The 12,242-nt window shown below is 50.4% G+C and overlaps 7 protein-coding genes across 7 annotated transcripts in view; 4 read left to right on the plus strand and 3 right to left on the minus strand.

The window, feature by feature from the left end:
• BDZ99DRAFT_512373 (kinesin light chain) overlaps positions 1 to 2,716 on the minus strand; it is a gene marked incomplete at both ends in the record, with an annotated part of 3,859 nt that extends 1,143 nt beyond the window's left edge. The window contains 2 exons of the mRNA XM_033724626.1: positions 17 to 1,604; positions 1,717 to 2,716. Coding sequence (XP_033569684.1) covers positions 17 to 1,604; positions 1,717 to 2,716 — 2,588 coding nt within the window. The remainder of the gene's footprint in view (positions 1 to 16; positions 1,605 to 1,716) is intronic.
• Positions 2,717 to 3,187: 471 nt separating this feature from the next.
• BDZ99DRAFT_454406 (uncharacterized protein) lies at positions 3,188 to 4,234 on the plus strand (the record flags this gene model as incomplete). The annotated part of the gene is made up of 2 exons (XM_033718386.1): positions 3,188 to 3,527; positions 3,584 to 4,234. 2 exons carry the CDS (start codon positions 3,188 to 3,190, stop codon positions 4,129 to 4,131), a joined length of 888 nt encoding a protein of 295 aa, XP_033569685.1. The 3' UTR covers positions 4,132 to 4,234.
• A 1,267-nt stretch (positions 4,235 to 5,501) lies between these two features.
• BDZ99DRAFT_400946 (uncharacterized protein) lies at positions 5,502 to 6,413 on the minus strand (the record flags this gene model as incomplete). The annotated part of the gene is made up of 1 exon (XM_033716195.1): positions 5,502 to 6,413. A coding segment is annotated over one exon (912 nt), but the record flags the coding sequence as incomplete, so codon positions are not given.
• Positions 6,414 to 6,503: 90 nt separating this feature from the next.
• Positions 6,504 to 8,111, minus strand: BDZ99DRAFT_199229 (uncharacterized protein). The gene is made up of 3 exons (XM_033713226.1): positions 8,014 to 8,111; positions 7,768 to 7,937; positions 6,504 to 7,720 (listed from the first exon to the last, which is right to left on the minus strand). The coding sequence occupies exons 2-3, from the start codon at positions 7,841 to 7,843 to the stop codon at positions 6,636 to 6,638; spliced, it is 1,161 nt and encodes a 386-aa protein (XP_033569687.1). The 5' UTR covers positions 7,844 to 7,937; positions 8,014 to 8,111; the 3' UTR covers positions 6,504 to 6,635.
• A 154-nt stretch (positions 8,112 to 8,265) lies between these two features.
• On the plus strand, positions 8,266 to 8,538 carry BDZ99DRAFT_401121 (uncharacterized protein; the record flags this gene model as incomplete). Its single annotated transcript, XM_033716212.1, has 1 exon — positions 8,266 to 8,538. A coding segment is annotated over one exon (273 nt), but the record flags the coding sequence as incomplete, so codon positions are not given.
• Positions 8,539 to 9,586: 1,048 nt separating this feature from the next.
• Positions 9,587 to 10,015, plus strand: BDZ99DRAFT_527161 (uncharacterized protein; the record flags this gene model as incomplete). Its single annotated transcript, XM_033726215.1, has 1 exon — positions 9,587 to 10,015. One exon carries the CDS (start codon positions 9,587 to 9,589, stop codon positions 10,013 to 10,015), a length of 429 nt encoding a protein of 142 aa, XP_033569689.1.
• Positions 10,016 to 10,502: 487 nt separating this feature from the next.
• On the plus strand, positions 10,503 to 11,959 carry BDZ99DRAFT_468700 (uncharacterized protein). The gene is made up of 2 exons (XM_033721318.1): positions 10,503 to 10,998; positions 11,056 to 11,959. Exons 1-2 carry the CDS (start codon positions 10,586 to 10,588, stop codon positions 11,534 to 11,536), a joined length of 894 nt encoding a protein of 297 aa, XP_033569690.1. The 5' UTR covers positions 10,503 to 10,585; the 3' UTR covers positions 11,537 to 11,959.
• Positions 11,960 to 12,242: the final 283 nt, after the last annotated feature.

Below are 12,242 nucleotides of genomic sequence, written 5' to 3' on the forward strand. Positions count from 1 at the left end.
GTGCTCCTTTCCTAACACCTTCTCCCTTAGTGCCAGCGTTTCTTGATACATCTTCTCCGCTTCTTTATTCTTTCCCTGGCTGCTTAGTGCCTGTGTTAAGTTGTTCATGCTCGCCAGCGTGTCCAGGTGCTCCTTTCCCGAAATCTTCTCCCTTAGTGCCAGCGTCTCTTGATACATATTCTCCGCCTCCTTATACTTTCCCTGGCTGCTTAGTGCGTATGCTAACTCGTTCATGCTTATCAGCGTGTTTGGGTGCTCCTTTCCTAATACTTTCTCTCGTCGTACAAGGAGCTCTCGATGAGTTAGCTCCGCAGCTCTGTACCGTCCTATTGTGTGTTCACACCGTCCTATCCGGTCCAGTAGCGACATCCTAGCCTCCACCTCGTACGCTTCAGGCAAATCAACAACATGGGTAGCATGAGGCAGATATGCTGTCCAGACCACTCTCTTATCGTGACCGCCGGGAGGGAGAACATCCACCAGTCGCGTCAATGCCTTATCCACCGTGCTATACCACCAATTGCGTTCTCTCAACCAGTTCCGAGTTGCTAGGTGGACCAGCGCGTGGACATCAAACACCCCCAGATACTCCTGTACTTGATCTTGCCGTTCTTCTTGAGGCTGTCGCTCGGTAATAAAAGCATATGCTTTCAGTGTACCGATCGCTTTTGTCCGTCCTAACCTGGAAGCGCTCGGCGGCAACAACGATGCGGGAATGCTTTCGCCAGTCGTACAGGCCATGAATGATAGGTATTCCGCTCCTAGCTCATCTTGCTTTCGAATCTGCTCGAAAGAGATATACCACGTCGTGGCCACTGGATTCTTCGTATCTCGATATCTGCCCTGGTCTTCAAACTCTTCGCTAAGAAGGTTCGTGGCGTCTCTCTCACTGTTTCTGAATATAAGTATGTATTCAGTGAGAGGAATACCGTTTTCGTTAATGAAAGCTACTGCTTGGACGATGGCAAGGGGGAGGAAGGTAAGAATCTCCAGGAACTGTTGCACGACCTCATCATCCTCTAGCAAGACTTTCTGGTGCAAAATCTTCTTTAAGACCTCCTTTGCCTCTCGTTCATCTAGTTGGCCTAATTCTACATCGTTCGGAGCTAGTTTGATTGCAGCCTTTCGAGTTCGGGTGGTGAAAACGATCGAGCCTCTACGACTATGCGGGAGGTAGTCGATCAGCCGATTCGCCCCGTTTTCCTTTTCAGGCAGATCGAAAAGCACGTTGGTGTCGTCCGCGTTGTCAATAATCATCAACCACTGCCCCGAATCTTCGTCGCTCAGCCTCGTCTTCACAAGCCGTTTAACGTCAGCCTTGGCGTCCGCAATGCCTGGTATGCGCAAAACCATCCCTATCTCTCGGTATGCCTGCTCGAAGCTTTCCCTACTAACTGCCGGTACCCAGAAGATGGCCCGTGTAGGTTGCCGCTCTCTCGTGCGATATGCCGACTCGAGAGCCAGCGCGGTTTTTCCACAGCCGCCGAGGCCGTATATTGCGAGTCGCTGGCAGTCCTCTAATGAGATATGTGTACTAAGCTGAGCGAGTTGTGTCTCTCGGCCGACGAAGGATAGGGGTCTCGTGAATGGAACAATCCAAGGAGCTGCCGTAAATTAGCACATTGCACGTAGCGCCAACCATCGATAATAATTCCATTAACGAGTTGCTAATCTACTATTTAATATAACCTGTCAAAGACCAAACATGCCACTAACCTTCGATTACACCTTCCATATTCTTAACCACGTTGGGTTGAATCCTGCAGAGCAGCTCTCTAGTGAATGCGGCCGCATTTCCAGCCGCGTAAGACTTCCAAACATCGTTCTTATGCGAATCGGCATAGTCGGAGATGCCGCGAATGACAAGACACTTTCTGTTGACGTCGACGCCCGCTGCTTCCATCTCAACGCAAAGCGCTCCGTCACATCGCGCACTGATTTGATCTCGCAACTCGCCATCCTGGATGACCGAAGTGCCTGTAGCGATCCGCCCGCGATGAAACACTACCTTGTTCTTGTCGTCTTTGGTCCGTTGGGGTCGCTGAACGAGCTCGTCCTGGTCGCACGCCTCGCAGTTAGATTCATAGTCTCCGTTGTGGTGGCACGTAGCGCTGAAAAGCCGATCGTGTTGAAAGCCAGGGTGCGCAAACTCCTTGTGACTCCGCAATCTCTCAAGCTGCTTTGGAATCGTAGTTTGACCCAACTTGTACTTCAATGCGAGGATACCGAGCGCGTCCGCGAGCCTCCAGTCCGGGTTCTGCATCGTGCCCAATATCTCGGTTTTGCCGTCGAGCTTCAGCCTTCCCCGGTCGTGGTAGACACAAGCGGGCTTCCCGTCGCCAGGCAATCCAACGACGACGTCTCCGAGATGAATGTTCTTCAAGGAATCCTCAGAGGGGGTCGGAGAAGGGATCCCGCCTCCGATGCCGACGAGCACTGCCATTCTGATGTTAGGAAAGGTCTTGAACATGGGCCCGGTCAAGCGCCCGGCGTTGACATTGCCTGTCTCTCCTGGCGGGCAGGTTGCGATGACGACATTGTGGCCGTTGATTGTGCCGCAGATATACGTGTTCTCGTCGTAGTGCTGGCTGTACGGCGGCGTGGAGTGCTCCTCGTCCAGCATCAAATAAGCAGGCAGCAATTCGACGTCCGCCAGTGGGCATATCCATGCAACGTGATAGTCAGCGCAAGTGAGTTGTGTGTTGCTTGATGCCATCCTTCCCGCGCGAACGATCAGAACGTAGAGGAAGGTATGAGGGACGAGGCACTGTGCTTCGTCGAGGACAAGTGCATGCAGTAAGTGCCATTTTTTCAGCCTGATCGCTGTCTCCGTGGCATCTTTACCTGCGGTACCCTCACCGCTCAGCCATGCTGTGCGCCTTTCAGTGCGCTGTTGTGCATGAGACGCGACGTCGAGGCACGTGATTGGACGCCAGCAGCCGCGCCTCACTATCCTTGTTCACCGGATGCAGATGCAGATGCAGTAGCCTTAGGCATCGATCAGGCTGAGCTGTCCACCATCGCTGAGCTGTCCACCATCGCTGAGCCCCGCTCGTAGCTGGGTTTTAGAAAGATGTATTCCAAAGCAGAAGGGCCATTGTTAGAATTATTTTTTTGTTTCATAGCTTGGGTACCACTCTCACCCGATATCTCCCAAACCATCTTTTCTTCCAAGTATCAGCGGGTCATGGCTGAATCAAACACGCGTCATGCGTCCCACAGTCCTAGAGACCCAATAGGAAATTTCCGCAAGTGCTGGATAGCCAGCACTGCCGACAACAATCTCACGCTTCACGGCTTCCGTCGATTCAAGACCACACATTTACTGAATCTCCGGTTTCTCGAAAACGAGATCGCCGACATGGATCATATCATCTATCAGGCCGGCCTTAGCTTAGGGCTAAGCGCTTCTTCTTCTGACCGATTAGGTCTCAACCATAGCAAGAGGGACGCGAACGTCCCGAAAATCAGCGATTCTATAACTCCAGAGTTCATCCTAAAATTACGCGATCTTCTTAAACAATACGGTGTGTAGCAAGATCTACGCTGGAGTGATTGAGCTGACGGGAATTTAAAAACACAGATGAAGCACTCGCAGCTTTCAACGGTATGATGGCGATGGAGACTTTCTCACTCCTCGATGATGAGAAACAGTCCAGCTGGCGGAGTGACCTCAATCTGTACGAAGTATACAAGACCAGGCTGCTCAGAGTAGATCTAGGGACGCGAGCCCGGACAGATCCATTCCAGCGCTGGCTTCACAGGTACCTGCGAGCATTCCGCTATTGGAGACTGTCGAGGAAATCTCAAAACAGCGAGGAAGGCTTCGGATCATTCTCTGTACGGCACCACCACCGATGGTCGTACCAGAACACGATACTGATAGCGGATATTATCGGACGTGTAACGGCTGCAGCTTTTACAGCTGTCTTTCTCGTTGCTCCTTTAGCTATCTTGTCGCATGAGTCTTCTAAGAATGTCCAGCTTGTTGTCATCTCGGTTTGCATTCTTGTCTTGTCTTTTCTGGTCTCGCTCTTTCTGAAGGTTTCTAGCTTCGAGATGATGGCGATATCTGCTGCCTATGCGGCGGTTCTTTCGGTGTTTGTTTCCAATACACCGGCAAGGGCTTGAATTAGCATGTAATGATTGGGGTCTGTGTGAAGCTTGGAATGAGAGGCGTTGAAAGTCTTGGTAGATTGGGTAGAATGGACGGGTAGACTGATTCTTGAACGATGAGAAAGGGCATCGAGAAAGGAGCACCCATAGACGCTAACGAGCATGAACGATCTGGAGCTAGCACTAAGCCACAGAAGGGGTACCTAGGTGCGCTGAGCACATCCTTGCCTTGAACGCTAAGCCCTATTTACCTGAGTAATCCTAGTATCTTGGCAGTTTGAATGGAATCTTGTCAATTTAAAAAAGGCCAACTTGCCAGAAGTGCCTGATCCGATCCTAGAGGTGCTGAGCTAAGTGTATACGTAAGCTACACTTTGATATAGGAAAGACATAGTATATTCTGTGTTATCTTCCATACCATCTAAGCTTCGCAGCGAGTGAGGTGCAGGGTTGGTTGGATGGACGAAACTGGAGAGGATGTTGGTAGCACCCATGGATATCTCGGCTTGGTGGGTAATCTTCGCACCACTTCTAGAACCCCATCAAGCTTATCTCTCATGGGTGTTGGGATTGGAACTTTCGTCCTGTTCGTCGTCTTCTCCACCGAAAAATCCAGGAATGTCGGAAAACACATATTGTTGCACTTCAGAGTCGTTGCGCAACCGGGGCCTCATGCGTTCGTCGGTATTGACAGGACAACGCCTGGAACCGAGAACCCCTTTGAAGACAACGTTCAGATCTCGATATAGGTATGTGTCTTGCCGTGATACAAGAGGGTACTTCTCTATCACAGTCTGAGCTCACAAAGCTCACAAGGGTGTGACCGATTCTGGCCGGCCGTCCTCGTAGTGGCAACATCCGGTGCCAGAATATTCTTAGTTACCGTTACAAGAACGTTGAATATCAAAAAGCTTTACTGCAGCGCTGAAGGTACCTGGAGGGAAGAATGGACTGGATTTTTGAGGATTATGACCCTCTTCTGTGCCTGCGTTCATCGCTCTTCGCGTCTCGTACTCAGCACCTCCCAGATTGCTGATGTCCATAAGCGGGGTTTCCGCAACCGCCAAAATCTCTCAAGCATGCTTATGCGTCTGGTACTGTTCTGCAATTACGCACTTTATTTTCTGCTAGAGGAGCATAGAAGTCACTCATTGAGAGCTTCAAGCGATGGCTCTGTCAAAGGACGTTGGGACCTTAGAGCAGTTTCCGTAGCTGAGCGCATTTCTCAAACAGAAAATAAGTCTCGTGGTTCCAGCCTCTGGATCTTGAACGTACATTACGGCTGGACATGGAGAAACACTCCTCCCTACTTAACCATGCATTGACCTAACTAAGGAAGTTCGTAGTGTTTGCCTACATAGATCTAAGAAAAACTGAGCAGCCTTCTAGCCTCGCTGTCTAGGTACATGTACTGAATGCCCATTGAGCTCCACATGGAAGGAGGTTGGACTAGATTCCTCGAAGCTACTTGCGTTCGCACGAAGTATTTCCCGCACAATATCCGGAGACTGTTCAAAGAGAAGCGTTATAATCTCGTTTGCGAGCCACGGATTCTCTGCTGCCGCTTCGATTACCCCTTTCGTAATCTTGACTTCGTGTCCCCGCTGCTTGAGTAGAAGCGCCATTGCTTGTTCGTTCCTCGCTGCTACTTTCACTACCTCTTCCGTAATCTTGACTTCATTTCCCCGCTTCTTAAAGAAAAGCGCCACTAATTGTTGGCTCCGTACTGCTACTTTTACTACCTCTTCCGTAATCTTGACTTCGGTTCCCCGCTGCTCAAGGAGAAACACCATCACTGCTTCGCTCCGTGCTGCTGCTTTTAGTACCTCTTCCGTGATCTTGACTTCATCTCCCTGCTGCTCAAAGAGAAATGCCATTACGTCTCTCCCACTGTCCCAATTCCGTGTTGCTGCTCGGGCCACCTCCTCTGTAATCTTAATCTCGTCTCCTCGTTTTTCAAGGAGCAGCTCTATTATTTCTCTCCCACTTCTTTCATTGCCTGCTGCAGCTTGAACAACCTCTTCTGTCATCTTGACTTTGTCTCCTCGCCGCTCAAGGAGCAACTTCACTGCTCCTTGGTCACAGGACCTTGCGATTTCAGCTACTGAGCCAGCTGCCATCTTAAACTTGTCTTCTCTCTGCTCAAGGACAAGCGCCATTATTTCACTCCCACAGCTCCTGTTCCTTGCTGCTGCTTTGACGACATTGTCTGTAATCTTGACCTCGTCTCCTCGCCGCTTAAGGAAAAGCGCCATCAACTCTTTCCCGCGCTCTTCATGTGCTGCTGCTTCGCACAGTGCGTTCTCGAAGAAGTTCTTTGACGCGGAGTAGACACTTAACCAAGCGCAAGACGATCCATAACCAACGTCACAGAGTTTTGCGGTCTTCGAAACCCAGGAGGGGCTATCGAAATCAAGTTCCTACACATGAGATATCTAATAGGTTGCTGAGTAATCAAAGAACGCATGGTCACTCTTCGGTGTCGCAAGAAATCGCTTGCGCCAGAGGGAAGATGCTTCCTAAGTTGGGACTTGAATCTGTCGAACCTCGCGGAGATTTAGATAGGTAATGCACTTTCCAGAGAGTACCCGAAGCGCATCGTGGAGATCAACAGAGTGATGCCATCCCTGCGGTCCGGGCGATTCGTTGCTCTTCCGGACGAGGAACTCTTTTGCTGTCTGATGAATCAGATAGACGCGGGAGTATACGACGCTGATGAACAGCCCACAGCAATCACGGATCCACTCCTTCCTGCTCTCTTCGCCTTCAAGGTCGAGATCCTCGTAGGATGTTGATTCCGGTTCGATCTCTAAAGCCACATCAATTTCGCTCAACGTCAGTAGGCGCCGGGCTGCAACAATGATCTGCAACACTGTTCGCGCCTGTTCCTGCATGAATTCTCCCAGTATTTTCTCATATGCTTCCTCAACTGTCCTTGGCAATGTGTCGATAACCTTGAGCAATTTCTTCTGCGTCTTTCCCATTCCTTTTTCAACTTCATTTAAGGTCAAGTTCAGCCAGACGTAGGTCCTATTAGGGATTTCGCATAGTCGCCTTTGCAGAGAAAATTGCACGTCTTCGGCTAGCTTCCGCTTCTTCCCGATCTCCTTGACCTTTGCCCCAATAACGATGCCGATTTCATGGCTGATTTTGTCTGACTCTTCTTCCCCCGCCAGCCGAATAGTCGGCACGTCAAGCGTTAAGCCGGAGAATTCACGCTCGATTTCACTGTACGGACGACTAGTCACGAGGAACTTCAGCTTGGAACTTCGCGTGGGCTTGTGGGAGAGACGGCTATAGAAGCGCTTCAGGTACGTAATGAGTTTATCCTGATCGGGCTGCCGGCATTCGTCGAGCGCATCTAGGATGCAGATAACATTCCCAGCAGACGGGTCTGGCATAACCGAAATGAGAATCCGCCATAGTTCTTCAAACTCATTCTTCAGGACAACTCTACACTTCTTGACAGCTGGAGCAACGTGCTTTTGGAGGAGGCCGTTGTGCGCCCAGAAAAACTGATGAAGTAGCGCACATAACGCTATCGCAGTGTTGTTTTGCTCGTCGTTGTCTTTGAAGAAGAAAAAGTAGCACAAATTGTCAGATCCTGCGCAGATCAGCTGCTCGTCGATTAATGTTTGCGATAATACAAACTTGCCACGGCCCGGATCAGCTGTGAGCCAAAGAAGGTTGTCACCAGTGCTATCCCTCCACGTTTGAAATGTCGCATGTTCAAAGAACCAGACGCATGTCTCTGGCACGCGCTCAGGGTTGATGTTTTTTGAATAATTCGTTTGAGGTCTTGAAAAAGCCCGGCTGTAGATCTGCGGTACCATGTTAGCCAGCATTCGCACGGTGTCTGGTAACTCCGTGCGGAGTCTCTATCCAGGCAAAACAGACCTTCAACCTTCACTTGGATGATCTGTGTTGCCCCTGGCCCAGCGCTGATGTTTTGGAAACTCATTGCGCATTGAGTAGCAAACGTTTGCGAGGGCGGTGGCTACCTTGAGAGATCTCTACGATACAGAGGTTCCCTTCAAAAGTTTCTGCCGCGCTAAAAACGCCATGGCGCACGCTAGATGTTAGCCTACGCCACAAACCGTCTAGCCCCTTTCTATACGGGCCTAGCGCCAACGAAAATCCGCCACGTCAATGCCAAGAAACCCCTCCATCACCTTTACACTCCACTTGATTCTCGTCCACCACTGTGCCATGTACGACAACGCTACAAGGGCGCAAGCCCTTACGCTTAAGGCTATGAATGTTCCTTCTGACCAAATTACTGCCATCACTGGCATGTTAGAGCGCACGATTCGGGACGTTTGGAAGAGGGCCATAGATCGCGGCTGGAACCCCCAACAATCGCTCAAAGTTCTTGACATATACGTGCAAGATGCACCTCGCTCTGGCCGGCCGACTGTACAAACCCCAAGGAAGATTGCAAAGATGGAGAAGTTAGTTACTAAGAGCAGAGCTGGAAGGGAATTAAATATTTACCAGCTTGCAGAAGAGGTGGGAATCTCAGCCACGACTGCATGGCGCATCCTTCGCCGCCACCTTAACATGCGGAAGACGAAACCTACACGGAAACCTGGGCTACAGAAGTGGATGAAGCAGGAACGATTACAGTGGTGCCTTGACCATCAACACTGGACTCTTGAGGACTGGAAGAATGTTATCTGGAGCGACGAGACGGCCTTTGTAGTTGGCCAGCGCCGTGGAGGATATCGTATCTGGCGTCGGTCAAATGAACGGTTCTTGCGCACAACAATACGAGAACGCCGGAAAGGATACTTAGAGTTTATGTTCTGGGGCTGCTTCTCTTATGATCGCAAGGGCCCTTGCCATATCTGGCACCCAGAAACAAAGGCTGAACGCGCTGCAGCAGATAAAGATCTCGCCGAGCTTAACAAAACTATTGAGCCTATTGCACGGGCAGAGTGGGAGCTAGAGAATCCTCTATCGCGCCTTGGGGCAACACGCAACCGCCCAGGCAGGAAGCCGAAGTGGCAGTTTACACAGGATACTGGAAAGCTTACAAGAGGCAGTGGAACAGGCGTTGATTGGTATCGCTACAAGAAGGAGATCTTAGAGAAGAAGCTTATCCCATTTGCCCAGCACTGCGCGCGCGATCGACAGGGTACAATTGTACAGGAAGATCGTGCTCCTGCGCACGTACATCATCACCAAACAACTGTCTACACCGCTGCTAAGGTCCAACAACTTCTCTGGGTTGCAAATTCCCCAGATCTCAACGCGATAGAGCCTGCCTGGCCTTACCTCAAGCGCACAACTACAAAGAAGGGCGCGCCAAAGTCTAGGGCACAAGGAGATAAGCGGTGGCGGCAGAGCTGGAAGGATATGGAGCAATGGCGCGGAGCAATGGCGCTGCCAGGCCTGGATTCAACGGATTCCACGACATATCCAAGAGATAATTAGGCTTGAGGGCGGCAATAAGTATAGAGAGGGCGCTATGGAGAAGACTCGCCATTTGAAGCGCCCAGACAACTGGGCAGATGTTAACAATGACAACAACAACGACAACAACGACAACGACGACGACGACGACGACAACAACTGGGTAGATGTTGATAACAATGAGGGCACTGATAAGGATGCTGAGGACGCTGAGCAATCACCAGAGGCTGCATCAAGGAAGAAGAAACACAAGGAGCGCGCAGAGGCAGAGCGCCTAGGTGGCCCTGACATCTTCAAGACTAGCAGGGCATCAAAAACAGAGCAAAACCCTGCCAAAATCTCGAAAACGAATGCTCGTACGGTCAGGTTCATATCTGCAGAAAATGACCCGTTGGCTGCACAAACGGAGCTGCCATATAGCCTACCTGGCGCGCCGCGCCGTACGCGCTCAGCTACTAGGGCAGCAGCGAACCAGACTCATTAAACTGGTGGAGCTACACCAACTATACGAGTCTCGGAGGGGGCAGGAGAGGTTATCAAGTAGCTACATAGTTGTGTGCCGAGCTGGTGGCGTTTGGTGGCGTATTGAGGCTTAAGCCACATTTTTTAGCGCGGCAGAAACTTTTGAAGGGAACCTCCGTACAAAGGAAGTCTTCTGGTGATTTTGAGACCAGGCGCGCTGGAGAGGCTGGGGGGCTTGGCATGCAGGCCAAGTCGCTTTTTTGGCGCCCTCTTCTGGTCGACGCAACACCATCCCGCGCATCGTGGATCAATCGGCACTCTCCAACCGCGGCCGGACCCCAACCTTTGCTGTTGGTTACCCACCTTAACCGGTGACCTCCTCATGCATCCGACGTCCTGGATTGGAGGACGTCAACGAGGCTGAGCGCCGACTGCATATTTTGCACGAGAATTCCCGCGCCCGCACGGTGCGTGAGGCATTCTTCTCAGAGCTACGTGCGGGTTTAGCCTTGCAGTCTCTCATACATCATGTTGCGCAGCTGTTTTCCTTGCGAGCTCATTTCATTTTGCCGACAAAATTTTCGCTGCCGAAATGGCTGAACCGATCGGCGTCGCCTCCGGCGCTCTTAGTCCTGCCACTTTTGCTTTCAACTCCAGCATCTCGCTCTACCAAATGGTCAAAAGTTTCCAAAGCAGCAAAAGGGATATTCGCGAGCTCCAAGAGGAACTTGAGGCGCTCAAAATTGCTATACAATCTCTCCAAGGGCTCGCTTCCAAAGATGAGGTTCAATTTGAGCCTCTTCGTCTCCCCTTGCACCGCTGTGGCAAGACTTGCGAGGAATTTGAGAAGGTGATTGCGAACTGCACCAAAAATTCTAGCAACCCGAAAACAAGCTTTCGGGATTGGGCAAAATTGCAATACATGGGCAAAGATATCGCTGGATCCAAGAACATGCTCGCTGGGTACAAATCTACCATCATCATTGCTATCGGTGATGTCAATCTGTGTGTATCCGCTACGGCCTCATCGCATATCAGTCAAGCTGACAGCTCCGCCTGTAGACGCACGGCTGTTGTGAGCGCGAACGCAATCCAAGAGTTCAAGGAAATGCTTGCAAACACGACGACCGACCTCGAAGAACACCACCATGACCTCCAAGAACACCTCCAAAACATCGACGACAAGTTAGATGCACTTGGCGTTCAAGAATTTAGCAAAAAAGATGAAGAGATCGCCGAGAAAAGACGGATATCTGAGGAGACCGAAAGCGTTAAAGAATGTCTCGCAATATGCAACCATGCAGCGAAACACATAGACGAAGCACGAACAAATGTGTTTGAGGATGTCTCTGCTGCTGAAGATGCTCATCAAGTTATTGTCTCCACATTTGGCGACCTTATCTCGGCGAAGCGAGTCACTGCTGGGGTTAGAGCGACACAGTTGCTAGGGCAGATGTCTGATGCTACTCTGCAGCAGCTCGCTCGGAGCCAAGGCTGTGACTTGTCTAGTCTTTTAGGGACGGTGAAAGATGTGGAAGAATAGGCCAAAGGAACCCTAAATTATGAGGACTGTTATGGAGTTGGGCATAAGCTGGGTTAAGTTATTTCCGTCGCGAGTGAGAGTTATCTGCTCAATCACGTACTAGCACGTACTAGAGAAGAGTAACAAATCAAGGGCCACACCCCTTTCATTCCTCTGGACATATCTAGATCCCGATGTGGACATACCACGTGACCTTTAACCATTTTGATTAGCTCGGAGGAGCTCTCTGGTAGTCCGTGTCCTATAAGACTTCTATTTCATAGACATTTGTGAAATTTTTAAGTTTGGTAGATATCGGGCGATGGTTGCACGTGATGTGCAGGGAGTATTCTATACTGAATCTAAACTAGAATAGAACAGATCTAGTATAGATGTGGCTTGTACGGGTTGTTCCACGGTGTATACATCTGGCTAGATTCCTACACATAAAACCAACATCTATTGTCCTCTGATTTACAGTGACGTGACAGGATAAAATGACACATTCACAAATGCCAACACGCCTAGGTGGATGCCCGGTCGTTCAATTTTGCACCTTATAGCCAGCCCCTTTCCATCGGACCTAGCACACAGGCGCCTGATGAGGCCCTTATCCACTGGACGCTTATCTAATTAGAAGACGGTAAACTGATAGTTGAGCGAGACAACCAGAACGCTAGAAGGTCACGAGGTATATCCGAATAAAGAAACGATGCAGGTATGTCCG

The sequence above is a fragment of the Mytilinidion resinicola genome (assembly GCF_010093595.1).
Source record: "Mytilinidion resinicola strain CBS 304.34 unplaced genomic scaffold BDZ99scaffold_30, whole genome shotgun sequence".
Taxonomy (NCBI): domain Eukaryota; kingdom Fungi; phylum Ascomycota; class Dothideomycetes; order Mytilinidiales; family Mytilinidiaceae; genus Mytilinidion; species Mytilinidion resinicola.